This window comes from Tympanuchus pallidicinctus, unplaced genomic scaffold (assembly GCF_026119805.1).
Source record: "Tympanuchus pallidicinctus isolate F22 unplaced genomic scaffold, pur_lepc_1.0 scaffold1, whole genome shotgun sequence".
Classification (NCBI taxonomy): domain Eukaryota; kingdom Metazoa; phylum Chordata; class Aves; order Galliformes; family Phasianidae; genus Tympanuchus; species Tympanuchus pallidicinctus.
In genome coordinates this window covers 14,720,801-14,747,266 of record NW_026294618.1, presented here as the reverse complement: position 1 = coordinate 14,747,266, position 26,466 = coordinate 14,720,801, and the positions used below count along the sequence as shown (strand labels likewise).

The 26,466-nt window shown below is 42.4% G+C and overlaps 2 protein-coding genes and 1 long non-coding RNA gene across 7 annotated transcripts; 1 reads left to right on the top strand and 2 right to left on the bottom strand.

Annotated features, from left to right (window-relative positions):
- Window positions 1–9: 9 nt before the first annotated feature.
- ITGB1BP1 (integrin subunit beta 1 binding protein 1) lies at window positions 10–7,235 on the bottom strand. Of its 3 annotated transcripts, none has more exons than XM_052698533.1 (7): window positions 7,150–7,235; window positions 6,690–6,790; window positions 5,616–5,694; window positions 4,971–5,107; window positions 3,991–4,083; window positions 1,086–1,235; window positions 10–386 (listed from the first exon to the last, which is right to left on the bottom strand). In XM_052698533.1, exons 2-7 carry the CDS (start codon window positions 6,759–6,761, stop codon window positions 315–317), a joined length of 603 nt encoding a protein of 200 aa, XP_052554493.1. In that variant the 5' UTR covers window positions 6,762–6,790; window positions 7,150–7,235; the 3' UTR covers window positions 10–314. The 3 variants fall into 3 exon arrangements, with proteins under 3 accessions (XP_052554493.1, XP_052554499.1, XP_052554507.1); XM_052698539.1 differs by lacking the exon at window positions 7,150–7,235 and adding an exon at window positions 7,102–7,122; XM_052698547.1 differs by lacking the exon at window positions 7,150–7,235 and having other exon boundaries at window positions 3,991–4,107; window positions 6,690–7,048.
- CPSF3 (cleavage and polyadenylation specific factor 3) lies at window positions 7,180–25,710 on the top strand. 3 transcript variants are annotated; one of them, XM_052698491.1, is made up of 18 exons: window positions 7,180–7,314; window positions 8,137–8,200; window positions 9,044–9,141; window positions 9,906–10,034; window positions 11,026–11,203; window positions 12,876–12,965; window positions 14,253–14,403; window positions 16,341–16,516; window positions 16,877–17,035; window positions 17,700–17,846; window positions 18,150–18,302; window positions 19,905–20,013; window positions 20,776–20,874; window positions 21,751–21,845; window positions 22,406–22,493; window positions 24,266–24,335; window positions 24,911–25,007; window positions 25,506–25,710. In XM_052698491.1, the coding sequence occupies exons 1-18, from the start codon at window positions 7,247–7,249 to the stop codon at window positions 25,608–25,610; spliced, it is 2,076 nt and encodes a 691-aa protein (XP_052554451.1). In that variant the 5' UTR covers window positions 7,180–7,246; the 3' UTR covers window positions 25,611–25,710. The 3 variants fall into 3 exon arrangements, with proteins under 3 accessions (XP_052554451.1, XP_052554443.1, XP_052554460.1); XM_052698483.1 differs by lacking the exon at window positions 7,180–7,314 and adding an exon at window positions 7,321–7,506; XM_052698500.1 differs by lacking the exons at window positions 7,180–7,314; window positions 8,137–8,200; window positions 9,044–9,141 and having other exon boundaries at window positions 9,983–10,034; window positions 11,154–11,203.
- On the bottom strand, window positions 25,183–26,455 carry LOC128088240 (uncharacterized). Its single transcript, XR_008210195.1, has 3 exons — window positions 26,320–26,455; window positions 25,762–25,897; window positions 25,183–25,623 (listed from the first exon to the last, which is right to left on the bottom strand). It is a non-coding gene; the product is annotated as an uncharacterized LOC128088240 (long non-coding RNA).
- Window positions 26,456–26,466: the final 11 nt, after the last annotated feature.

Below are 26,466 nucleotides of genomic sequence, written 5' to 3'. Positions count from 1 at the left end.
TAAAAAAAATAGAAGCAAGTGTCAGTTTTATTTTACATTTCTACATCAATATACAAAACATGATTTAGAAAAAAAAAATCCATGTTAAATATAAAATCCTGTATTGTTCTGGAAACAACTCTGGTGGAATAGTTTCTTCAAGTCACATCTGGGGAATGATGAAGTACCACAAACATTGTTGCACGTTCTCCTCTCCACAGCAAGTCTTTTCTGAGTTCGTGTGTGGCTGCAGCCAGCCTGCAGTATGACAGAGCCCCATGTCCTCCTCTCACAAAGGCCTCTTGTACTGCACAGTCATGTGCTGCTGGAGAAAATCAGGACTTCTCCGACATCAAAACTGAATCAAAGGCTGTGGATAGCACTTTGCAAATAGCTTGTGCTTGTTCCTGTATTGCATAAAACACATGCATTATTTCTTTCTGAACAACTTCTGAAATCATCGAAACTCAATTAAAGCAGAGCGTGGTCTGTATTGTTCATTGGGCAGACATGCAAAATAGAGTAGCACAAGTGAGATTTAATTGGATTTCTGTGGCCTGCAATGACATGCAGGAAGCTGTTTTAAATGAGCTCTTTTGAAACAAGTCAGAGTTGTTAGCTTTCATCATAGCATGATACCAGCATTCAGAAAGTCAGCACATGTGATCCCCCAGCACCTCTCAGTGTGTGTGTCATGTCATAGTATATCTGACAAAGAATTACCCTACTCCTAAGAGGACATCACTCCCATTGCCTTTAAACATGAATGCATGCTTTATTGCCAGAGTTGTTACTCAATTCCTCCCTGCTCTGTTGGATCTTAAGAAGTTTTGTCTTTGAAAATACAAATGGAGGATTCTCCTTAGCAGCTATGATAGCATACTTAGATTAGCAATGTGCTTTTTCAGGCACGTACATTTACTGGCAGTGTTGGAATGCAGAGATTTTACTCAAGCTGATCAGTCAGGGCAGATTTTTACTCTTTGTAATTAATTGAACAATGCATCTTCTCCCAGAAAGGCTCATGAGGCCCTTGGATTTCAGAATCTCCCTTTACAATCAAAACACCGATAACTGAATTAAAGACTGTAAAGATCAACTCTTACCAAACTACTGCACTGATATACCCAGAGGCTGCATTCTTCAGAGGCTGCATCTGTTGTCTTCAAAGCCAGTAAGCTTTTTCCTGCTCCCAGACCATCATCATAGCAGACCATCCGTACAATTAAATAGAGAGCATGCCTGTGTAAGACATCCTGAAACCATTTGGCAAATAAGTTACTCTGGAGCAGTGCAACAGCTTTTAAGTTTTCTGCATACTTTAATTCTCCCTCTGACAAATCCATTTACACGAAAAAAGTACTCCTTGGTAAAACAATGCTCTTTTTATTTTAAATTAAGAATTTCTTCAGGGTTTTAGAAGCAGTGGTTTAACAGAATTTTAGCTTCAGTTTTTGCTTGAGTTGCATTTGAACGTGGTCCTGGCCACGTTACCAAAGCATATTTGTTTCCCAGCTATCCTCCCCCACCCACTGTACTTAACCCACCTAATGCTGTGTTACTTCCTTACAGCAGGTCCACATTTGAGAAGCACTTTGGTGGCCCTACATCACATACACATAAGATGTGTAGCACACAAACAGCCGAATGATACAGATGATGGCCGAATGATGGCCAAGAGCTGAAAACTGGTGCCTTGGTGCCCCGAAAGCTGACAGGAGAAGGAGCCCAAAGCACTCCACCACACCCCTCCCCTTAGGCTTCAGCTCCCAGGGTTGCTAAAGCCTGCTTGCAAGTCACTTCATGCTCAGTGCCAGCCAGAACCTCACTGGCACCACCCTGTTGTATTGGGAACTACTACCAGCAACGTAAGACCTCCTGCTGTCATGGTGCACTCAGAGAAATCTAACAACTATGATGCAGAAACAGAAATAAGGACTATATAGACAGCTATGGATGTACTACTCAGCACCCTTCTAGTTCTACTTCTCCAGTTATCCATTTTGTGGGTTTTTTTTTGTTTTGTTGTAGGTTTTGTTTTCTCAAAATGGACACAAGTCTCCTAAACAAGATCCATTCTTTTTTAACTCTTTAATTAACAGAAAAATCCATAGAAAACCCTGTGGCAGGAGCCACCTCTTTTTTTCCTCTCTACACACCACTGCTACCTCTGCTCTGAACTGCTTATTTCTGCATCATCACAGATTGCAATGGACACACTGTGCCATAAGTGTATGTGCATACATGCAATGCACAAATACACACACAAAGTCCAAAGCCTAAGCATGCCTTCTATAAGTACTCCTACCAAAGAGGTTTCTAGTGGTTGCCTCTACAAACAGTGCAAATGTGATCAATGAATTACATCCATGTATTTCAGTCACCATTTCCTTAATGCTGGATGAAATCCATGAGGAAAGACTTCTGTATCCTGCAGTCAGTTCTCTCCTTAGCATCTGAAATAGCTGCCTGTTGACCCACAAAGTTACCTACAAATTACAGAACTCTCACCTTGCTCCCAAAGCCTTACAAGATTGAATTATTTGTAGGAATGCAGAGAAAATAACCTTTTCATCCTGCAGCTCTATGAGTGTAGGTGTACCAACACGCTAAAGAGCAAACTAAATGTCAACAGTGACACATGCAAAAAGCCACAATTTGGAAAACAAAACGCAATGCCCAGTGCAAGCTAGCTTCATCACAAAAGGCTTTATCAGCTTGTGCATGCTCTCAGCTTGAAGCCAGAAGAACAATAGATAAAGATCTTACAAATACCTATTTGACCTTTATCAAAGTATGACGTCCTACAGTAACCTATGTCCTTACTGAGTTTAGGATGATGGCAAAAAGAGAAGCCAAAGAAACTCAGCCTGAGGAACTGCACTTCTTCCCACGCATTAGAAACAAGTGTTTTATTTTCTGAGGGGACCCAAAGGAAACTTTCTGGCTCTCTTCAGAGTATTCAGCTGTTGAGCAACACTTATCCACCACTCTCACACTTGAGGCTTTTACGAATGAGCAGTGCTAGGTTGTTGATGGGTCATGACTTTGTAAGGCCGAGTATTTGCAGTATCTGGGGCTCTGAGGGCAACCAGAAGGAAACCACATGACTGCAATACAAAGCTCTACAAAGGCAAGTGGAGGGCCCTGGGGGAGAAACCAGCTTTTTATGTTTAGCAAAACAACTATTTCAAGTGCACTAAGGGAACATACAGTACATATAGGAAATAATGCACACAAATGTTCAATCAGTAAAGTGGAATTATGAGGTCTTAACGCTGGAGTGAACCCCCATTCTCAAGTTAGTAGTGCAAAGCTGGAACTTTGAAGAAAACAATTTAAGTATCCTTGAAAAAAGTATATATTTTTTCTCCCTCCACAATTATATCAACAGAAATTGAATTACCAACTCAGGCCAAAAGAACCTATCGCCTTAGTCACCAGTCACCAACCTTTTCCCACATGAGAGGATGGCAGATCAGCCAAAAAGAAGGTAATGTGTGCCCAAGGAGCATAAAGATTTCCTTTCTTTTTCTCTGATGCTTTCTTAAGAGGAATGGATTTGTGTCAGAGAGCCCAGAAGAGATATGAAATGAAGCAGCCTTCCAGTATCTGAAGGGGTGCTACAGGAAAGCTGGGGAGGAACATTTTATAGGGGCAGGTAGCAACAGGACAAGGGGAAATGGCTTTAAACTGGAAGAGAGCAGATACTAGGAATAAATTCTTTACTGTGAGGGTGGTGAGACACAGGAACAGGTTGCCCAGTGAGGTTGTGGCTGCTCCCCTCCCAGAGGCATTCAGGGCCAGGCTGGATGGGGCTGAGCAACCTGGTCTGGTGGGTGTCCCTGCCTACAGCAGTGGTTGGAACACAGTGCTACTGTGGGAGCTTTTTTTTTTTTTTTTTTTTCCCTAAAGTCAGAAGCGACACCTTGGTCACCCAGGCCGTCTGTCAGAGAAACACAGGAAAAGGCTTTTTAACTCTCATGGAAAGGATTGTTGTAAATCACTTACATACTGGTCAGATGTTGAAACTTTGATGCCATATTTGGAAACGCCCATTATAAACTCCTCTTCACCTGGAACAAAAGGTAACTTTCCATCTTGCTTTGGAGGGAAACAAACAAAAGCCTTTAGTGCAGACAGAATAATATTAACAATGAAGATACAAAGTTGAAAGCGTTTCTATTTGTACTTCACTAGCTTAACAACATCACTATCCCTGCTCGTGTGGTACTGTGAGAAGCCTGATATCCTTGCATTGTCCTATCTCTTTGTTCTATGAAACACAACATGAATCCAGAAAGGCATTTATAATCTTGGGTAGGTGAGGGAAGCTGGGGCTATCACACTGCTCTGACTTCAGCTGATTTACATTCCACACCAGCAGCAACAGCTTTGTATTTGGCTGTAAAAATAATTTCAGCACGTTCAAATACTTGAAGCATCAAGATGTAAGATAAACAGATTCTGTGCTTTAAAGGTACAGTTAACCTGCCTACCCAGAACAACCAGATAGAGCTCTTAGAACAGAAATAAATATAAGAAAACACTTTGGCAAGGATGACCCAAGTATTACCCTGTTTCTTTGGTCACAGGTTCATAAGTGAATGTAAGCAGAAAATGACAATTTTCCTCCACAGAAGAAGTTGTTCTACAGTACTAAGTAAATCCAGAGGAGATATTCTTTGATGGGTACTAATCCTAGCAGTGCTGCAGGTGAGGTGACAGCTGCCAGGTGAGACATTCATTGCATAGTGACTCACAAAAGGTCTGAGTCTGCTTCTCCAGGACTGCTTTTCAGGAGCATCTTCTCCAGTTACTCAACAGCAGGGAACAAGTATGACTGGTGCACTTCATTTTATTTTTTATTAAGCTACTTTATTCTAGTAAGTCTAAAATGTATAGCAAAAGGTCAGATCACGTAAGAACGTGAAAGAAATACACCTAAACTCAGGATATTCTAACACTGTACTCTTTTGTAACACACTTACCTGGGCAACATCTATGTAATTTATCAAGTCCAATGGCCCTTCTAGATTTTTGCTCTCATTATGTTTCAGTTTTTCAATGGCGCCAACATACTTAACTCTGAATTCTGCACATGTATCAGAATTACTATTGCTCTGTCCTGCAACAAAACAAAACAAAGCAACCCTGAATAGCTCAAGAGCATTCATTCTAATTAATAAGTTAGCTCCACTGGCATAATCAAGAAACACAGGAAGCACAAGAAAGCCGACTCTACTTTTCTACAAACATTTTTTAAAGAACTGTTCGTCTTAATAGCGATGCACTGTGATCTGGTAAGCAGGGAGTAAAAGCTAACCTCATTACACTAATCTCGGTGCATATGTCAATTTAGAGAAGTATGAAACACAGTATCCAGAACATTACATCAGATTTGTGCTGTGTAACAGACTGGTAACAAGCTAATTGAATTTTCCTTACTCAGATATCTTGCCTTAAAAGCAATGGTTTTGCACTAGATACCACAGAAGCCAGGAGCTGGTCAGCAGTCTAACAGTTCACTCAATTATGAAAAATAGGTATTTTAATATTTAATTTTCTATTTTTACATTAACATATATAATGTTAATTCTACTCCATACTTATCTACTCAAACTCCAATTACATACCTGAGCTTTTTGTGGAGTCTGTATCAAGACTTGCCACAGTACTGGACCTGGAAAGTCCCCCGAGACTGGAATCTACAGACTAAGAAGAAAATTAACGTCATCAGAAAGTTACCAAGAACATATTGGCAGTTCACTTTTAGCTGCCCTGCCTCAACTTCTTAAAATAAACTAATACTCAATTCAGTTATTTAAGCTGCACTGCAAAATGGGAGGGGAAAAAAAAACCCCACCAACAAAACACAACCCAAAAACCCTAAGCTTTTCCTGAAGCTAGCTTTGTGCCGCACTATAAGCTAGACTGATATAACTCAGCAGTCCATAAACATTCCAAAAGAAGTTGGAAATAAAAAAGAGAAAATGAACTTTAAGGTTATGTCCAGACTTTTCTGGTACTGCATCTTAACTTGAAGAAACTGACAACTACATCCTTGTCACCAGTGCTTGCAATAACAGCAGTGCAAGGGAAGTGAAACCGCAGCTTGGGAAATCCAGAATATGCAGCTGATCATTCCAAACCCATCAGAAAAATGGACGCACTGAAACACTGAGAAACCAACTGATGCTGAAGAACAAACGCATTCTTGGTACCCATCACCAGGCATCCTGAAGGGTGATGTTTATCACCACAGAAGAAACGTGCTGCTCCTCTCCCAGTCCCCAGAACCTGCTGCCAGGATCTGTGTCTGTAGGAGCAATCAAGCAGCCTTCTCAGGATACCATCACCTTACCACGTACTCATTTTCCTACATCTCCCAGCACGGTCTGATGAGTAGTTGAAGCAGGAAGCTCTCCTTACCCAGCACAGCATTATATAGAGATCACAGCCTAAGGTCAGCGCAAGTGACCTTACTCACTGAACTGCCTGCTCCAAACAGATGGATACCTCCCTGGAGGTGTTCAAGGCCAGAATGGATGGGGCCCTGGGCAGCCTGGTCTAGCATTAAATGTGGAGGTTGGAGGCCCTGCATGTGGCAGCTGGGTTGGAGATTCATGATCCTTGAGGTCCCTTCCAACCCTGGCCATTCTGTGATCTGTGAACGTAGCTCCATAAGAGCGCATCCCAAAGCAGCTCACCTTGCTTTTCGTACTGATCTCGCTGCTTTGTGAGCTGCTGCTGCTGTGTCGCTTTTTTCCTTTTCTAAACATGTTTTCATCGTGGGCTGAAGGAAGGCGCTCTAGGCAGGACAGACAGTCATGAAGCTCTAATCCCAAGGAAAGCAGCTCCGTGCAAAGACCAGACTGCGCACAAGAGGCAGGAAGCGGCAGAGCAGAGACCGAGCCGGCGGCGGGAGCAGCTCCTCGGAGCGCGGCTCAAACCTCCTGCACCGGAGGAGCCTCGCGGGCGACAGGAAGAGGCCGCAGGAAGAGCCCTGCAGGCCGCAGCCAGCCGAGCGATGGGCGGCAGCGCTGCGCGCGGCACCGCGCTCCCCGGCGGCCCCCGCTCCGCGCCGCCCCCCGCTCCCCGTCCACCACCCCCAGGCCGCACCGGGGCTCCGAAGCCGCCCAGCGCCGCTCCCGCCGCCCGCTCGCTCACCACCTCCGCCGCCGTGTCCCGCCCCGCCCTAGCGGTGCCTGCGCGCTGCGGCGCTCCCCGCCCAGCGGAAGCGAGGCCGGGAGGAGGGACGGCAGCCATGGCGAAACGGAAAGCCGAGGCCTCGATCCCGGCGGAGGAGAGCGACCAGCTGCTCATCCGGCCCCTGTGAGAGCGGCGGGGCCGTGCTCGGCTCCGCTTTATGCCGCCGGGGGGACGGGGCCGGGAGGCGGAGGGCCGGCCGGCCGTTCGGAGCGCTCCGTCGCGGTGGGGGAGCGCCGCTCCGGCTCGAGCGGCCCTCAGGAGCGGCTCGGAAGGAACCTCGCGACCCCTGCCCGCCTGGTGCTTCGGGAGTCAGGGGTGCGGGCACGCATTGCAACCGACGGCACCGCGGCCGTCTTCCAAAATCCGGGACCTTTTATTCTGGCGGCATTAATTGCATCCCGTTTCCGTTGTGATAGACGTAGTCGTTCAGTTACTTTAAGTATCTGGGCTTAAACGGAGCTGGGCTCGTTCAGCATGCAGAAAAAGGCTGGGAGAGGAAACCTCACTGCGGCCTTCTAGTGCTTAAAGGGAGACTGTAAACAGTAAACGGAAGGGAAGTCTACCCTTTTACATGGGTAGGCAGTGACAGGACAAGGGGCAATGATTTTAAACTAAAGGAGGAGTGAAGTAGGTTAGGTGTCAGGGGAAGCTTTTCACAGAGGGAGCAGTGAGGCCCTGGCACAGCTGCCAGAGAGCTGTGGGTGCCCCATCCCTGGGGGGTTCGAGGCCGGGCTGGCTGTGCACTGGCAGCCTGAGCTGCTGCCTGACCTGGCAGTTGGCAACCTGCTTACAGCATGGGGTTGGAACTACACGATCCTTGAGGTCCCTTCTGTGATTCTGTACTCCACAGTCACTGTTTCTGCACAGAAAACTAATTCCGTGAGAAGATCTGACACACATCTATGGGGCGTGTGTGCTTTTCGTGACTCTGGTATCTTTTTGCAGAGGAGCTGGCCAAGAAGTAGGAAGATCATGCATTATTCTGGAGTTCAAAGGAAGGAAAATAATGGTAATTACTTCACAAGTGTATTTGTGTGCCCTCCCATCAGCCTGATCTACTGTCTGACTTGGTTGGCCATCCCTGCCCGCGACAGGAGGTTGGAACTGGATGACCTGTGAGATCCCTTCCAACCTAAGCCATTCTGCGATCCGTTGCAGTACTGTAGAACACAAAAAGATGCCATTGGTTAAGTCCAGTTCCTCCCTGAAGTCAGCTGTTGCTAGCAGAAGCACATTTTTTGGCTTTTTAAAACAATACAGAATAGGCTTTTACAAGGTGTGTGCTGTAAAATAAATAAATCTGTAAAATAGATCTATTCCCAAATAGAAGGCATATGTCTGTGTGCAGACTGTGAAATCTCTGTGTCAGGCTTCAGTGGTGCCTAAGGTTTGCTTGTATATCCTGTTGTGTATAAACTGTCATGTGTAAACACACACATGTTCTTCTCCCCTTTTTCAGTTGTCTTCACGGAGGGTAGCAGAAATATCTTCCACGTAGCATTCTGTGTATTCAGGTAGTGTGGAAATGTAAATGGAAGCTTGGATTGACACAGTATTACATACAGGGAATGGGGTCTTTTGAAAGGCATTCACTCTCCCAGTGGAGATAAACCATCTAGGCAGACACACAGCTATGAAATCCAATGCTAAAAGTTGTTGAGGAAAAAGTACCTTTTTTGTGTGATCCTAAAGGCTACTAGTTGCTCAGGATTAAATTTTAGAATGGAGGAGTCCTTATACGTTCTTTTAGAGCAGGGGGGTGGGCCTGGTGACCTTCAGAGGTCCCTCCCAACCTCAACCATTCCATGATTCTGTGATGCTCTAATTTTTCTTTGTTCGTTTGTTTTTTCAGCTTGATTGCGGCATCCATCCTGGACTGGAAGGAATGGATGCTCTTCCTTACATTGACTTGATAGACCCTGCTGAGATTGACCTCCTTCTGATTAGCCAGTAAGTTGCACCTACAAGTACAAAACGCACCGAGGTCGTGGTGTGAACACATACATAGGTTGTGAGAGGCTGAAAGTAGGTGTTACAGAGCTGGCAAAACTTTTGTGTCAAGCTGTTTAAAAATGAAGGCTGTTCAGTCACTTTTGACCATTGTGACAGCTTCTAGAATGTATTTCCTACAAGGAGACTGCTCTACTGGCTTGGAATGAAAGAGATTCTCAGAGATTTACACCAGCTTTGAATCTGCTTAGTAACAGAGAGATAAAAGAGATCCAATTGTACATAACCTGTTACAGCTGTCTATGAAATCCTGGGGTTTGATGGTAGGTGTTTGTTCTGCCTGTATTTCAAAAGTAATTCTTTGGAATTCAACTTAGAAATGCAGCCAAATAGTTTTATTTCAGTAGCTCATGTTGTAATTCCTGGTTTCCTACATGCAAACTTAGGAACACTTCTGTCAGCTTTCTTCCATCTCAGACATTCCTTATGTTCCTGATTCCTGTTGTTTTTTCCTTGTCAGAAGTTAGTTCTGAGATTGTGTGGGTGAAGTCTTTGCAATTAATGGAGAATTTCCTGTACTGCTCTTACCTTTCCCAGTTGATGAGCAGTCACTAGTGTACAGGATATAGACCAGCATAGTTAACAGTGAGGTTAAAAGTTCTGCTTCTGCATTTTCAGGACTTTACATCAGACCAGTAAAGAACTGTATGACGTGGTGTTGTGTCATGTTAGCATTTGAGTGAGATCTGCATGTCTCTTTTAAGTTTCCATTTAGATCACTGTGGAGCTTTGCCATGGTTTTTGCAGAAGACAAGTTTTAAAGGAAGGACGTTTATGACTCATGCCACAAAAGCTATTTACAGATGGCTTCTTTCAGACTATGTCAAAGTCAGGTAAGCTGCCCTGTTGGGTTTCTCTTTAACTACTTACTTATTTTCCCAGTGCACCCGATGGGAAGCTGTAAGATGAAGCTGCCACAGATGGCAAACCTGGGCATCACCACAGGTAGCAAGACTGGAACAAAACTAGAAGCAATGCACCATCTTACTGCCTCGTGGATACTGAGTCTCTAAGATCATTTCCTGTCAATCAGCACAAAGTCTTACCTTGTTTCCTCTTATCCTTTTCATTTGCCATATTTGGACTATTTTTTTAGTCCAAATTTTTTTAATTATTTTTTAATCTATTAGCATCTCATCTCCTCTGCCCCCAGGCTCACGCTCTGAACTCACTCTTTCACTCTTATGTGTTTTTATGTCAGTGTTTTTTCTTAAGCTTTACAGAAGTAGGTAATTTTAAGGCCCTAAAGATACAGCCTGCTCTTCAGGACAAGATAAATAAGTTAAATAATACATCTAGGCAAGGCTATTGATAGTGCTGTTATTTGTGTGTTGATTCTTCTCTGTTTTTTCTTTTTTCTCTCCATTAACATGTCTTGAGCACATTTTTTCTGTGTGAGTGCAGAGGTCCTGTGTGTGTGTCAACTCAGCAGATTGGAGATTGGATCAGAAGCCTGCAGGCAGTCTTCTTTTAACCTGTCTGTTCTGGGCCAGGGGGAAAAGTGGTTTGTTTTGCTGTTTGATGACCTAGCTTAGTGTGGAACCTCTGGCAAAGGCTGGGAGCCCGTTGGTACTGTTAGATGGATCCAGAGCAGATCCTGAACTGCAGCAATTATTCTAATGTGCACGGAGAGTTAACATGTCTTTCTTTTGAAAAGGCATCTTAGCTCTGCTTGGGTGAACTGCCTGGGCTTGATTTCCAGTGTGGGAACGTGGCATTTCTGAATGAGAGTCTTGTTCTGGGAAGAACCCAGGAACTTTTTGTTTCAACTGTTGTGTTATCTGAGCCGGTGGGATTAACTCTTACCACTTTCATTATCTGCAGTAATATATCAGCAGATGACATGCTGTATACAGAAACAGACCTGGAAGAAAGCATGGATAAGATTGAAACCATCAACTTTCATGAAGTGAAGGAGGTGGCAGGCATCAAGTTCTGGTGTTACCATGCAGGCCACGTTCTGGGAGCAGCCATGTTCATGATTGAAATAGCTGGTGTGAAGGTATTTCTTTTTTGTTACAGAGTTGAAATTGGGCCTGAATTCTTATGTAGTCATTAATTAATATTTATTATTAAGCCCTACTGCTGTGGTTGGAGCTGTCAGGCAGGCTTGGGCACATAGGTAGGAGGCCTTGACATGGAGCATGTATTTTCTCATGGATTAAAATGAGCAGGTGACATCTGTGTGCTAAACCAGGTGATATGTTTGAGCTTTATGGGACTGAGTTAGGACTCAGGCTTGGAATCAGTAAATATGTGGTGCTCCTGGCTGGTCTGCTTGGAGGCAGCTGATAGCTGAGGCAGTCTCACTGATGCTGCTTTTTAGTAAAAAGCTTGTTTTTCTATTTGCACATCTGCCTGTGGGCTTTTGTCAAAGCATGGGAACTATGTTTTTTTTCCAAAATTCTCATGCTGAAGAACCTAAAGAAATAGAATTATTGTTAATTTTAGGCACCGAGATTGAATAAATTATCATATAATCACAGACAGTACTGTGTAAAAGCCTGACATGAAACTAATCTCATAAACTGGAGTTTGGTAGGATAATCTCCACCCAAAAAAGCCTCAAAAGGGGAAGAGAGGCCCTGAGGCTTGCTGTCTAGCAGGACTTTGTCTGTGGTTTGTAATGATAGAGAATTCCAGACTTAATAAGATTTAGAAAGCATAGAAATAGTTGTATTTAGAGTGATTGCAATAAAATTTAGACATCTTGCTGCTCTTTGTTTTCTTGATTAGGATGAGACAGAGATTTCCCCCCAAGTACTCATTGCTCCAGTGGTTTGGGGTTTTTTTTAGCACACTTTTTTTTTATTTGCTTCCCTGTGAATCATAGAATCAGAAGGTTGGAAACGACCTGTAAGATCATCCAGTCCAACCGTCTTCTCATTACCACTGCTACCACAAGCACTAAACCAGATCTCCCAGCTCGAAGCAAATGAGGAATGTGACAGCAGGTTACCTGTAGGCCGGTTACCAGCTACTGCTGGCTGTGCTTTCTGTTACTATTCACATTTTCATCAATGGAAAAATTAAGTAAAAATATTCAGTTCTGAAACAGTCACTGAGGGCACAGTGAACTGCATTCCACCCTGCAGTTAATGCATTAAAAATGGCTGCCAATCACTTCTTGCTGCAATGGGGAACTCGGCCATTCCGTTTGGGAGCTCTGTTGGATTGCAGGCTTTGTTTTTAGCATCAGAAATTCCTAGAGGGAATTCTAAAAGCAGTTTATTCTTCACTGTATTTGCATTCTGCTGTACAAAATGCTGATTTGTCTCCTTTGTATTTCCATCTGGTACCTGCTGTGTGTTGTTAGGTCAGTTTGTACTTCTCATGGCCAGTGCAAAATGCTGAAAGTGGCACCTCTACGTACAGGATGAGGAGCAACAACAATGCATTTGTTCACCTTGTTCTGTTGTAACTGAGGCACTGCTTGAATTACCTTGCTGTGGTTGAAATGTATGTACTGCCATACTGGTGTGCTACCACCGTGAGCACCATCCACCTCGGAAGAGTCTTTAGCTGAAGTGTAGGAGAGCTTTTTATCATAAACTCCTCACAATTCAATTTGCTAAAACAGACAAACCAACCAGTTTTCCTATACAAAGGCTTTTAAAACTGCTGAGCTGGTAGAACCCATAACCAGAGTAAGTTCTTCTCTATGTCTCTCACAGCTTTTGTATACAGGTGATTTCTCAAGACAGGAAGACAGACATCTGATGGCAGCCGAGATTCCCAACATTAAACCCGATATTCTGATAATTGTAAGTTTTACAAAAGAATTTCTTTAAATCAGTTGTTAAGTATGCACAGGGATAGTACTTCATTGGAGCTGCAGGGGAATGAGAAGGACAGTGGAGGTCAGTGGCAGTGAGTGATTTGTGGTAGGGATAGGAACACTTGGGTGTTCTTACAGTTCTTTTCATTGTATTGAAGTCTTAAAATCTAACTGTCCTTTTGTAATTCTGCTGATGCAGTTCCTTAGGCCTCCAGATGCCTTGTCAGTCCTGGAGATTTACCAGGTGTCAGCTTGTGCTCACTGGATGTATCGCATAAACTTCAATTCAGCCAGATGCCTTTTTTTTTAATAGACCTTAATGTACTTCCAGCTGTATTTGTTGGGTGTTTGTCCTGAGTGGAAGTGTCCTGGGTGCTATTCAGATTTGTTATGTTTTGTTTTCTGAGCAAAATGGTTTTGTTCTGAGTCTGTTCAGAAAATCAGAAGTTTGGGGGGAAGCTCCAAGAGCAACAACTGTCTTTTCAAAACGAAAACTGGCATCTTTTAGAGTAATACTGAAAGTATTGCATTTATTGTGTCCCTTTCAACTGGCTTCTCTCATTGATAGTTACTGCATTTTAAATAACCTGTTCTTCAGAGAAGTGGAGCATTTTCAGTTAGGAAAAGAACGTAAATCAGAAATCACTTAGAAGAAAAATCGTCATTTATAGCTTTCTCTGTCTCTTTTTAATTTTTCTCCCTGGTGGGATCTCTCTACAAATGACAAGGAAGTGTCTGGGGGAGGGGAAGTTGTCATTATTTACCGTGGTGCAGGAGGTGGCATTGGGAATTTGGAGCAGGGTGTTGATTCCAGTATATTCATTCTTTCTGCTCTGCCTCCCCTTTCTCAGCCCCAACATCCTGTCACACTGAAAGCTTCATGCATGCCATGTCACGGCACGTAAATGGAAGTCCTTGGTTGTGAAATGAAAGTTCTGTTTCTGCACTGTAACACCAGTATGCTTTTCTGCGTTTTCTTGTTGGATCACTGAATCACAGAATCACCAAGGTTGGAAAAGACCTTCACGATCATCCAGTCCAACCATCCACCAGTCACCAATAGCTCTCCCTAAACCACGTCCCTCAACACAAAATCCCAGCGTTCCTTGAACACCCCCAGGGTCGGTGACTCCACCACCTCCCTGGGCAGCCCGTTCCAGTGCCTGCCCACTCTTCAGAGAAGTAGTATTTCCTAACGTAGAGGATGCAGAGGAGGTGGTCGGGAATCAGTCTGTGTGCCAGCACTTGCAATAGCAGCTTTCTCTGTCCATAGGAATCCACCTACGGGACTCATATCCATGAGAAGAGGGAAGAGCGAGAGGCCCGGTTCTGCAACACCGTTCACGACATTGTAAATAGAGGAGGGAGAGGCCTCATTCCTGTGTTTGCCCTGGGTCGGGCACAAGAGCTGCTTTTAATTTTGGGTATGTACCTTCCCAGCTCCTCTGAACAAAAGACAAATGAAGTTAAATGGGAGTGCTTTCACGTGCGGTCTTTCAGGTGCAGTGACTTTTTTAACAGCTTTTCAGCCATTTTTCAATGTGTTCATTACCTGACAATGTGTAATATTGTTCAAATGTTAAATTAAAAAAAGAAGTGATCAAACAGCCAAAAAATTATTTTCAAAATGCAGATACAGGACAGGCAGTTTGGCTTTGTGAGCTAGAACAAAGGCATAGACAGGAAAGGGCAATTCCTTATAATCACAAAATCACTGAGCTTGGAAAAGACCACTGGTCCCACTGACGCGTCCCCCAGTGCCACATCTCCACATCCCTTGAGCACCTCCAGGCTCGGTGACTCCACCACCTCCCTGGGCAGCCATGGTAATATGACCTTGACTTTTAACTCTTGCTGAACTGGGATTTCAGCAGATTGGAAGCATCACAATAGATTGCAAAGTGAGTAATCAGAACGTGACTGTTGTATTTAAACTGTTTGCTGAAAGAGGTATGTCTTGTTCCAAAATTTCAGCCTTTAATTTACAAACCTGAGTGAACAAAAGCTGAGGAGACCATAACAAACACTTCTAGCATTTGTGAAGTCTTAATCATAATGGGAAAGCAAATTAGTAAGAGCAAAATGAGGGAAAGGGAATTATACATGGCTTTATACATGGCCATAACGAGGTATTTCTCATAAAAGATGGAAAAAGTTGCTGTGAGGTGCTTTAGAGAAAACTGTTTTTTAAGTAAGCTGTTATCTCCAGGCACACTGAATTTGTACTGTGATGTTTAACTAGTCTTTTCTCCTGGGAAGATCAAAAGATAACTATCTCAAAACTAAAAGAAGTATTTTTGGGAGCATTGGTTCTAAAATGTTACCTGAAACATTGACATTTTTTCTTAATTTCCATTTAAGTTCAGATCAGCATAAAAAACTGATATTTGTCTGGTATTTGTTTTCAGGATGTGTTACTGGTCTGTTCAAATGTTCCCAAAAAATTGGGATCCAGGCACAGTGGTGGTCAGTGCTGTGCAGTGGCATTATTCTTTATGTTGAACCTTTTGGATTTGACAGAGGAGATGAAAACCAAACACTTGAGATCTCCTGTAGCCACTGATTTGTAATTTGTTCATCTTTCCTTGGTGTGTGCAGATGTTAAAGTGACAATACAAAGATAAACATGGAAATATATCTACTCAAGCTCAACATGCAATTGGGCACTTAATTAGGTAGAAAATGTAATTGCATCTCACATGCCTACACAGCTAACCTGCAGGCTTCTGGGTTTGTTGTTCTTCCATTCGTGTCTGTCAAAAAATAAAATACTGCATTGTGATACAGGAAATTCTGCTGCTGGGTGCAGTCTTTTGATATTACAGTAAGTGCTGCCATTGGTTACCTGTTAGTGGCTGTTTCTGCCCTACATTTGGGTTTAGTAAGATATTTGTGGCATTAAGGTCTTCTGATTCAGTCTGATTCAGAACTTTGCAGATCAAAGCTGCTAGGTTAAAGCTGTGTTGTTCTGAATTTACAAACAGGGCCAAAAGAGCATACCGCTCTTTTTTTGATGATTGTTACCCAGTTGTAATATAAATACATTTTATACAAGCAGAGCTGTATCCAAGTGGGAAACGGAGTGAGTTCCACTTGTGTATCTGCATGCACATCTCTTCTTTGTTTTCAGTAAGGGCCATGACTTCTACCATCAGCAATAAGGTATGCTGTGGTTAGTGAAGAACTTCATTTTGCTGTTTTTGTTTCAGTTAAGCTTGTAAAACATTGTATAAAATAAGTGTTGGTGATGCTGCAGGAAGCCAGGCTTAGTAGCAGGTTTATCCCTTCGCTGCTTCAACTCCATGGGATTGTTTCATACTGTTTTTGTGAGTTATCTCATATGTAGGTTGCTTTGTTTTAGATGAATACTGGCAAAATCATCCTGAGCTCCACGACATCCCCATTTACTATGCCTCCTCTCTGGCTAAGAAGTGCATGGCTGTTTATCAGACATACGTCAATGCCATGAATGACAAAATCCGCAAGCAAATCAACATCAACAATCCATTTGTTTTCAAGCATATTAGCAATCTGAAGGTAAGGTTGGCTTACAATAGAGGAACAGTGATACAAGAGTTTGTATTTGCCCCATGGTTTGCACGTACACACTGAATCATTGTATCATTCTGCAATTCTGTGTGTACTACCTGAAGAGACTGGTTGGTTATAGCTTATATCTGAATTATCTGCCCTCCCAGAGGGCTGCTGAGAAGAGCTTGTGCACCTGCCTTTGTCTGTAGATCTGTATGCATATATTTTGCCCCTTATGATGGTCAGTAAGACGAACTTTCCTGCAGAAGTTCTTTTTAAGAGGATGGTGCATGGATGGATGTAGGACTCAATTTATATGTCGTTAAAGGATTGTGGTAACTGAGATTCTTGCTGTTTTCCTCTCAGAGTATGGATCATTTTGATGATATTGGCCCAAGCGTTGTGATGGCTTCCCCAGGTATGATGCAGAGTGGTTTATCCAGAGAGCTGTTTGAGAGCTGGTGCACAGATAAGAGAAATGGAGTAATTATAGCTGGGTACTGTGTTGAAGGAACGCTCGCTAAGGTGAGTTGTTAACGTGCCACAAGTCCTTAAAGTAGTGGTGTTTGGTAAGAGTAGTGTTTGTGTTACGTTTGAAAAGAATTCTCCAGTAGGAAGTGACTTCATTTGTATTTACCAAGAAGACTGTTGTCAACTCTGCATGATTATGTAGGTAAAGTTGAAAGCACTTTGAAGTTAAAGTGCTTTTCTTCCTCTTTAGACCCCTGGGTCTACAAGGGGTCATAACCCTAATTTTAGAGAAGTTGGTGTTAAATCCAACACTACATAAATGTCAGAGATCAGACTGCATTTTGCATGCTGTGCCACTGTCTCATTGTAGAGAATGAAATTCTTTTTTAATTCTAGCAGTTGTGGGCAACTAAAGTGTCTAGGTTGGCTTTTAGGGCTAGAAGTCACACACTCATTATAATTTCAGTGCAAACTGCATTGGGATGCATCTGGACGAAGGACAGACTCCTGCATCAGTTGGCCTTGTGTGTGTTGTGCGTGCTGTTTTTCTGTTTAGGTGCATGCATTTTGTGAAATTGGAGGAGCTTTTTCCGTTCTTTGCGTTGCATCTGGCTGTTAGTAAGGTTTCATTGGTATTTGAAATGTAAAGCCCTGGATTTACAATGTCTATAGAAGACTTCCAGTTTTTTTTGTTAAAGAAACTCTTTTTTTTTCCTAGCATATCATGTCTGAACCTGAAGAGATCACAACTATGTCAGGGCAAAAACTGCCGCTGAAGATGTCTGTGGATTACATTTCTTTCTCTGCTCACACGGATTACCAACAAACCAGTGAGTTTATCCGGGCCTTGAAACCTCCACATGTGGTTAGTATTCATGCTACTTGCTTCTCCAGGGTGGATTCATGTACAAAAAAGTGAAATGGAACATATGTAATGCACTGTGCTTATTTGCATGTGTTTTTTCTACTCACGGTGTGGCATTGTGCCTTTGAATGATACAGGGAATTCAGAGACAAACACTGGACTGTGTGTAGGATAATTGAGCTGATGTTTCTGGCGTTGTGTTCATGAAATACACAAGAGGCAGTTTTCTTGGATAATTTGTTTACTAACCATGCCTGGTTGGACAAATACCTTATGTTAAAAGGAAAACTGTCTTTCCTATAGATTTTAGTTCACGGTGAGCAGAATGAAATGGCCAGATTGAAGGCAGCACTGATAAGGGAATATGAAGATAACGACGAAGTTCACATAGAAGTTCATAATCCTAGGAATACTGAAGCTGTGACATTAAACTTCAGAGGAGAAAAACTTGCAAAGGTATGAAATCAGTATTTTCATCTCCATACAATAATATTTGTTTTCAGTCCTCTGAAACTAAGGTGTATGTTCTCTTCCAAGCCTCTAAGGTAAACTGGTTTTGGGTTGCATGTGTTTTACAAGATCTCAAAGTGTATGAATGTTTTTCTTGGCTAACCTAGATCTATTCTGCTGTCAATAACCTGCTGGTGCTTTTTCAGTCCTGTCATCTCAGTCTGACTTTGCTGTGTAATCTGAACAGCACTCATCAATTTTCTCCTAACAAAGAATATCAATTCCAGTCATGCTAGAGCACTTCATTCTGTCCATAAATAATGTGATAGACTTCATTTACATTTCAGGAAGATGCTGTCAAACACCCGTTCCATCCATGTATACTAGAAGAGAATAATTACTTTGGCTGAATTAAATAATTGCATGCTTGACTATAATCAGGCATTTAGAGATGCTGTCTCTAGATACTTCAATCAGTGAGACAGCTTGTAAACAGGATGCTCTGGCAGAAGGAAGTCTGTAGCCATGAATGTGGTGCATCCAGTAAAATGATCAAAAAAAAACCAAAAACAGCTTAAAGATACTGTTTTGCAAGTTTATTTCTTCTTACTCAGAACACATGCATCTAGAATGTATTTAAGATATCATTATATTTTGTAATACAATCTTTCAGTGTTACAATAAAACCTACATACTGAAATAATTGGAAACCAATGTGTACATGGAAACTGTAGAGAAGTGTATGTTGACTGGACAACAGTTTGCTTCTAATCAGATTCTAGTTTGGGTCCTTTGAAGAATACCCCTTTTTGATGACTGGTCACCTTGTCCCCAGCTTACCTTACACTGCACTGTATTTAGCATTGTTTTTCCCATGACTCTTCAGTTTGGAGGAGGAGTGACTGACAATGTAATGTGCTTGTTCTAATTCTACATTTACTCTTCCTTTAAAATAAAATCCACTGAGAAAGTTTCAGTTTAGCTGTTTGATTCCCAAAGCAGTGTAGTTACAACATGGGATAATTTCAGTCAAAGGGTCCTTGTGAAGCAGGCCCACTTTCACTCACAGCAGGAGCAGCAGCAGCAGGTGGCTTACAGCCTTGTGTGGTCTGCACTTGGATTCCTCCGAAGTCTTCATAACCTCTCTGGACAACTGCTCTGATGTTCAGATATTTGATGGTGGGAAGATTCCAGATCTTTCCCAGAGGTGTAAAAGCAAAGGGGCAGAAGTGGAATCCCACTGGATTGCAGTGCTCATCTCTCAGCTTGTGGAAACTAGCAAATGTTGCTGGAAACTAGAAAGCAGATGAACCTGACTCCTTCTGGGACTTAATTGCACGACCAGTATCTAGAAGATAATCTATACAGTTTGCATGTGTGTTTTCTATGGCAGCTACCAGAGGAAAGCTGCCACATTATTTAGTATTTTATATTTTTACTCTTTAAACCTTTTCTTGTGGCTGTCTGAGGTTGCTGTAACCTCCCTTGATTTTCAGAACAGCTCCATACGATGCTTGGTTGGTTTTTTTTTCTGGGTAACCTATATTTCATCTGTGTAGTTGGCTTCAAGCTTGCTTTGTTGCACTAGGTGTGTTCTTTTCTTTTCAGGTGATGGGATCTTTGGCAGATAAGAAGCCAGAGCAAGGACAGAGAATTTCTGGAATCCTGGTCAAAAGAAATTTTAACTATCACATCCTTTCTCCATGTGACCTCTCCAGTAAGTAAAGGCAGTAATGTACTTGGTGGATAATTGAAGCTCTCTGTATTCCTCTTCTGTCATTAAAACACATACAGTGCTGGCTTTTGTTTGCTTGTTTGTTACTTTGTGTTGGAGGTGATCATTGGACACATGTTGGTGTTAGTTTGGCTTAGCTTTGCCTACATTTCTGAACTTTTTGTGTGAGAAATAAGACATTCAATTCAGTGTCCTCTGAAGTTCAAGACTTTTTCTGCCTTTTCTGCAGAGAAGAAGAAAAATTCCTTTCTCCTGGTTATTTAGAACTTTCCCTATGTTTAAGTACATATAAAAGGTAGCAGTGAGAGCAGAAGATTGCCTTGATCAATTGTCCTGTTACTTTCTGAAATGCCATTAATTTTTAGTGGAAAAATGGCAGCGCAGTGGATGTGTTGTGCACTGCACCTTTGTTGTCTGTTGCTAGAAGAATTGATTTATTCTCAAACAGAAGAGTAATTAAATGGAACAGCAAGGTCAGAAGAGTTGAGGAAAGCAGTTCAGCCGTCCCACCTCGTTCACTCTTTGCTTGTGACAAAATAACAAACTTCTGCTGGCTCCTTGACCACAGATGTATAATCTATCTTACAATAGACATTTCTCTTTACAAACAGTCCTTTTCAACCCTCTGCCTTAAATGTTTCAGTGCCATTGTTTCTCTATATTGACAACTTAATGTTTGAGAAAGTAAACTTAAAGTTTTTTTAAAGGAAACCGTTTTTAATGTTCTTTTAAAAACTCTTTCAGATTATACAGACTTGGCTATGAGCACTGTAACACAGACACTGGCTATTCCCTATACTGGACCTTTCAATCTGCTCTTTTATCAGCTGCAGAAGCTTACTGGTGGGTATTCAGAAAGAAGCGTTTGTGGTTTGTTTTTAAAACAACTTCCAGTCTTCTGGGGAGTTGAGTGGAAATTTCTTGGCTCTGAAGTGCCACAATTTGTTTTGTGTTTCATGGCTTTCATTAGGTAATGCAGCTCCTGCCAAGTCCAGGTCATGAATGTGACTGACCCTCTGTGGGCATCCTAATGTAACTGTAATACAAATCCATCAGCATGCAGCAGTGTAGAACCTCAGTTGATTTTTGTCTCCTGTCAGCCCCCAAAGTGAGCAGCTCAGCCACCCTGATGAAAAATTTAGCAAATGATAATCTTTTATTTCCAGCCCCAAAGTAGAATGGTTAATGACATCTATTTAATAAAAGATGCAAGAAATTGTCTTTCTTTGTGTCAGACAACATATTCTGTTCCTCCCCATGAGGGACTGATCCATCCTTCTTGGCCTTTTCCATGCCAGAAGCCATTTAAATCTGCTGCTAGAGTGATTTCCTGTGCCTCTGTCTGGTTTTCTTAAGGATAGAGGCAACTCCCATCCTGGTTCCTGAAAGGCACAGCATGTACCAGGATCCTTCCCAGATTAAAGCTCAGGAATTCTTTTTTCCCCTCATCTAGTGACAGAGTCAAACGTGTATCACCTGTGAAGAGAAAACCTGCATTCAGTTGGTGTTCAGGTGTCACAGCCTGAGTGCTGCCTCACGCAAGAAAGGCTTTTGTTTTACTTTGTTTTTCTTTTCCATTGGTGTGCTCAGGTCAACGTACAAAGTCAGTCAACTATGAGAATCCAAAGCAAGTAAAAACGCTCAAAAAGCCATGCAGATACAGCTAGTCCTGTTCTCAGGCCATTTTATTCTTGCTAATCATTTGTTGCTGCTTCTTAGGTGATGTAGAGGAAATAGAAATTCAACAAAAACCAGCCCTGAAGGTCTTCAAAAGTATTACTGTAATCCAGGAACCAGGCATGGTGGTCCTTGAGGTAGGCACTGGGGGGAGAAACAACTCTTTTTCATTCTCCAGATCCTGTAGAATAGTGCCATGTAGGTGCTGTGCACAATGAAATGCTTTAAGTGGCTTTCTGTTGGATGATGAGTGGAATGAAAAGGAGACGTTGCCTTTGGCTGCACTCCTGTGCTCATGCATGTTATTTCACTTAGCCGCTTTCTTCTCCTACTGTGACTCAGTGGTTTAATGGTAGATTCAGTGCCCTTTTTAATTGGGGAATTGGTAATTGGAAATAAGGTTAAATAGTGTTCCCTCCTGCTCTCCCAGCCCATAAATTGTTATGTTAATTAATAACTATTTTGTAAATGTGTCCAGAAATATTCAGCAGCTTTAATTTTTCGTGGGAAGTTATTAGAATGCTTCAAGTTACAAATAGTTCAGACTAGTAAATGTGTGACAGTCATTTGAAGCTAGAATTTAGAGGGGAAAAAAAAACAAAGAAAGCCACGAATGTTGTTTTTATGTTGTGTTATTTATTGAGCCCCAACAGCAGGCTGAAATGGTGATTTGATTTCTGTTTTTTTGATCTTCCAGTGGGTGGCAAATCCTGCTAATGACATGTATGCAGACACCGTGACCACAGTGATACTGGAAGTTCAGTCAAATCCTAAAATACAGAAAGGTAATCAGTCCCACTGTGTGCTGCTTCAACTGAGGTTCTCTTCTGAATTTTCGATATCAGGCTTCAAGAGCTTTAGAACACCTTAAAATAGGTTTCCTGCTTTTGTGCTTCACATCGTGAAACTTCTTAAGTGTTTCATGTTCCTCAAATGCAGAATTACATTTACAACTTCATTTTCATTGTTTGTAGCACATCCTCGTGTTGAAGCTTTCTCTTACGCATCGGTTTCTGGCTGTCTGTGGAAAATGCAGCCCTCTTTTAAAAGAAGTTAAATATTAGTCCCTTTTAGTTTTATCATGTAATAGATGGGACCCACTGAAATGTTTCAGCTTCTCATGAGAAAGTCATGGTTACCATTCACAAGCAGTATTCCTGTGACTGCACAACAGAAGGAGTTAGGCAGGGGGTGCTGAAAAGAAGTCTAATTTCACAACTGCACTAAAGCACCAAGTGATATTACTGGGCAGTGAAAGTGTCATCAGATAACAGGCTTGGCATTGCTTCTCGAGAATCAGAACCGTTTTGTTGAGGTTGCCAGTGCTGATAGTTCTTTGTTCTGCTGTTCTGGTTTCAAACACCAATGTCACTATGCTAAAAATCTGGAGCGGACATTGAATATTATGTTGGCATCTCTTTGTGGCACTGAGGATAAATGTTGGCAGCTTGTTAACTGTAAGGCAGATAATTCAATGATAACCCATTTATCATTCTATATCAGGTCCTTTCGTGAAGACTAAGGATCTGGGTCTGCAGTGTATCCTTAAACTAGCCCACAGTTTTAAATTACTAACAATGGGTAGTGAGGGATCTGATTTGATGTCTGTTGTCAACTCACAAAACATTTTATTTACAACACTCCTGGTAGATTTTTCTTTCCAAACCAGTGAGGAGGGCACTGGAGCTATATGAACAAATAGCTGTTTTCTCTGGGTTACTCCTTATGTCTTCTTACTATATATTTTTATCATAGAATCATCATAGAATGGCCTGGGTTGAAAAGGACCACAATGATCATCCAGTTTCAACCCCCTGCTATGTGCAGGGTCACCAACCAGCAGACCAGGCTGCCCAGAGCCACATCCAGCCTGGCCTTGAATGCCTCCAGGGATGGGGCATCCACAGCCTCCTTGGGCAACCTGTTCCACTGCATCACCACCCTCTGTGTGAAAAACTTCCTCCTAATATCTAACATAAGTCTCCCCTGTTTTAGTGTAAAACCATTCCCCAGTAATTACATATAAAACAGCAGTCACTGTTCCCTAGCTGTTTAGTCTCACACCTGACTCAACAATTCTGTTAGAAATTCTTTCTCCCAAGTTTGTAAATTCACACAGCAGTTCTGTTGTTATATTTGGATAAAGGTCATACAGTTCTCTTGCTTGTGATATTTTCAGCATGTATTTTGTCAGCTTCTAGCCGTGTGCTTATGCTCTGATTTGTGAAAACTAACCAAAAGTGCAGATGATACAACTGAAATATCTTGTATTCTTCCTTCATTTCCAAAAGGACAGTGTTCATTTTAAGCTACCTAATGATTTTGAACACGAAGTCTAAAAACAGTATCAGCATTTCCAACCTCCATTTGTTCCAGGAATGTCACTGTTATCATTGCTCACGTTTGGTGTTCAGTTTTACTTTGTGTTTCTGTATGCTCCTACACTCTGTGATGCAGTCCTTTACTACAGCTAAAGAAAATGGAAGGATTATAAACAAGTCATGAGGATTTCTTCCACTTTTAAGTATATGAAAGTAAAATGACTTTTCCTTTTCAGCTGCAGTGCAGAAAGTTTCCACAAAAGTCGACATGGAAGAGTATCGCAAGAGAATGGAAATGATGCTTCAGTAAGTCAGCGTCTGTTTTTCTCAATGAAAGCGATGGCCGTTAATCGTGTACATAGAGTGATTTTATTACAATGCCACTGAAAAGCAGGGTGAATTTAAAATAACCAGTACAGATTAACATTTCTGTGTAGGCCTGGGGTTCAGTAAAGACGGAAGGACCCTGAAAAAGCTCTCAGTATCATTGAGACTACAAATCTGGGGCCCAGTTACTTCATCCATCAATGGAGTTGTACCTTTTCTCCCAAAATTATACTGTGAATTCTTACAGGAAAACATTTTGGATTGTCTCTCTTAAACTTACTCTGGTGTTTGCTCTGTTACTCAAGCAGACCTCTTACCTCTTGGACATTACAGGAATCCATTGCTTTATTTATGAGACTTGTTCTGGTAAAATTCTTACTCTTATGTGACACTGCCTCCCTTAATTTAGATTGTGACCTGTTAGTCATATCTGAATGGGATAAATAATGGCTTCTGAAAGGACACAAAATGCCTTCAGAAGCCTAAGATTAATGGAAAAGAAATGTAAGTTTGCTGTTTGCCAGTTACCTTATGTGAGTCAACCTTTGTTTCAGGGATATGTTTGGAGAAGACTGTGTAAGTTCAAAAGAAGGCTCAATTCTGTGTGTCACAGTAGATGGCAAGACTGCAAACCTTTCACTGGAAACTCGGGTATGGAGAGTGAAGCACTTGTGGTTATTTATCCATGCTGTGTCCAGTAGGATGCAGGAACATCGGTGTGGAGACTTGCTGAGCATCAGTGATGGTATCTCCGTGTGAATCCACTTACAATGTTAATCTGATGCAGTGCAGGTTACTTCACTCACGAAATTACATCTCTGAGGACTGACATTGTGTGTTTTTATTTGATTTTGAATCAGTTGCAAGCTACGGAACTTAAGACATTTCACATAGCATGAAGCAAAGAACTCATCAAACATGACGTTATTTTTCATCATCTTTGGCAAGGTGTATGCAGCTCTTCACTGTACAATTCCACACAGTGGTGGAACATTTAAGAACAGAAATTGCAGCTGAAAGCTCTTGATAACCACAGCTGTAATTTGCGTGACCGCTCTTTCTTTTCCCCATATGCACGAACATTGCTGGTATTCTGAAAAACAATCTGATGTGCTGGTTGTTCTCATATACTTCTTTTTTTGTTCTCAGACAGCTGACTGTGAGCCAGGAAGTGAAGACGACGAATCCCTTCGTGAAATGGTGGAACTGGCTGCACAGAGGCTCTACGATGCCCTCAGCCCAGTGTACTGCTGACCTCTGTAGATACCTAGGACACTTACAGAAAGCTCTGAACGTTCAAATTTATTTGGACTGTTTTTTTAAAGTAAATAAATTTTTTCATCAGCAAGTCAAATGCATTCTATGAGTGGGAAACCAAGTTCAAATAATGGGTGAGCAGCCTTACCTATGTCATCTGCATTTGTGCATGTAGATCATAATAAAGTGTGGTCCTCTTGAGTGGAGGTAGATGTCTGGCAGCAAATCGTGCTGAAAGAACATGATTTCTCTGGGATGCATCCTCTGCTTTTTTGCTTTCCCACCTTGTTGCATAGAATCACAGCATGGTTTGGGTTGGAAGGGACCTTTAAGATCATGCAGTTCCAACCCCCTGCTACAGGCAGGCACACCTCCCTCCAGACCAGGGTGCTCACAGCCCCATCCAGCCTGGCCTTGAATGCTTCCAAGGAGGGGACATCCACAACCTCACTGACAACCTGTTCCAGTGTCTCACCACCCTCACAGCAATGAATTTCTCCTAAATCTACACTCCTCCAGTTTAAAGCCGCTCCCCCTCGTTCTGTCGTTACCTGCAGGCCCTGACAGCCGGCACCGTTGGTGAAGGTCTGTGCGTCCACTCTCCCTGCCCGGCATATCCCTGCCTCGCCAAACACGAGCCTTTGCAAGGTGGTAATTTCATCGCACCACAAAAGAACCCCCTCTTTGAAAAAGCTGAATATGGTACCATTAACTCGTGACGGTGCCGGTGATTGGGTCCGTGTAGAAGGCCGTGTATCGGCCCGTTCCCGCCCGCCGCTCTCCCGCTGCCCAGCACAGCCCGCGGGGCTCCGCCGGAGGCACGGCGCTGCTGCGGGAGCCCTTTAAAGAGCGA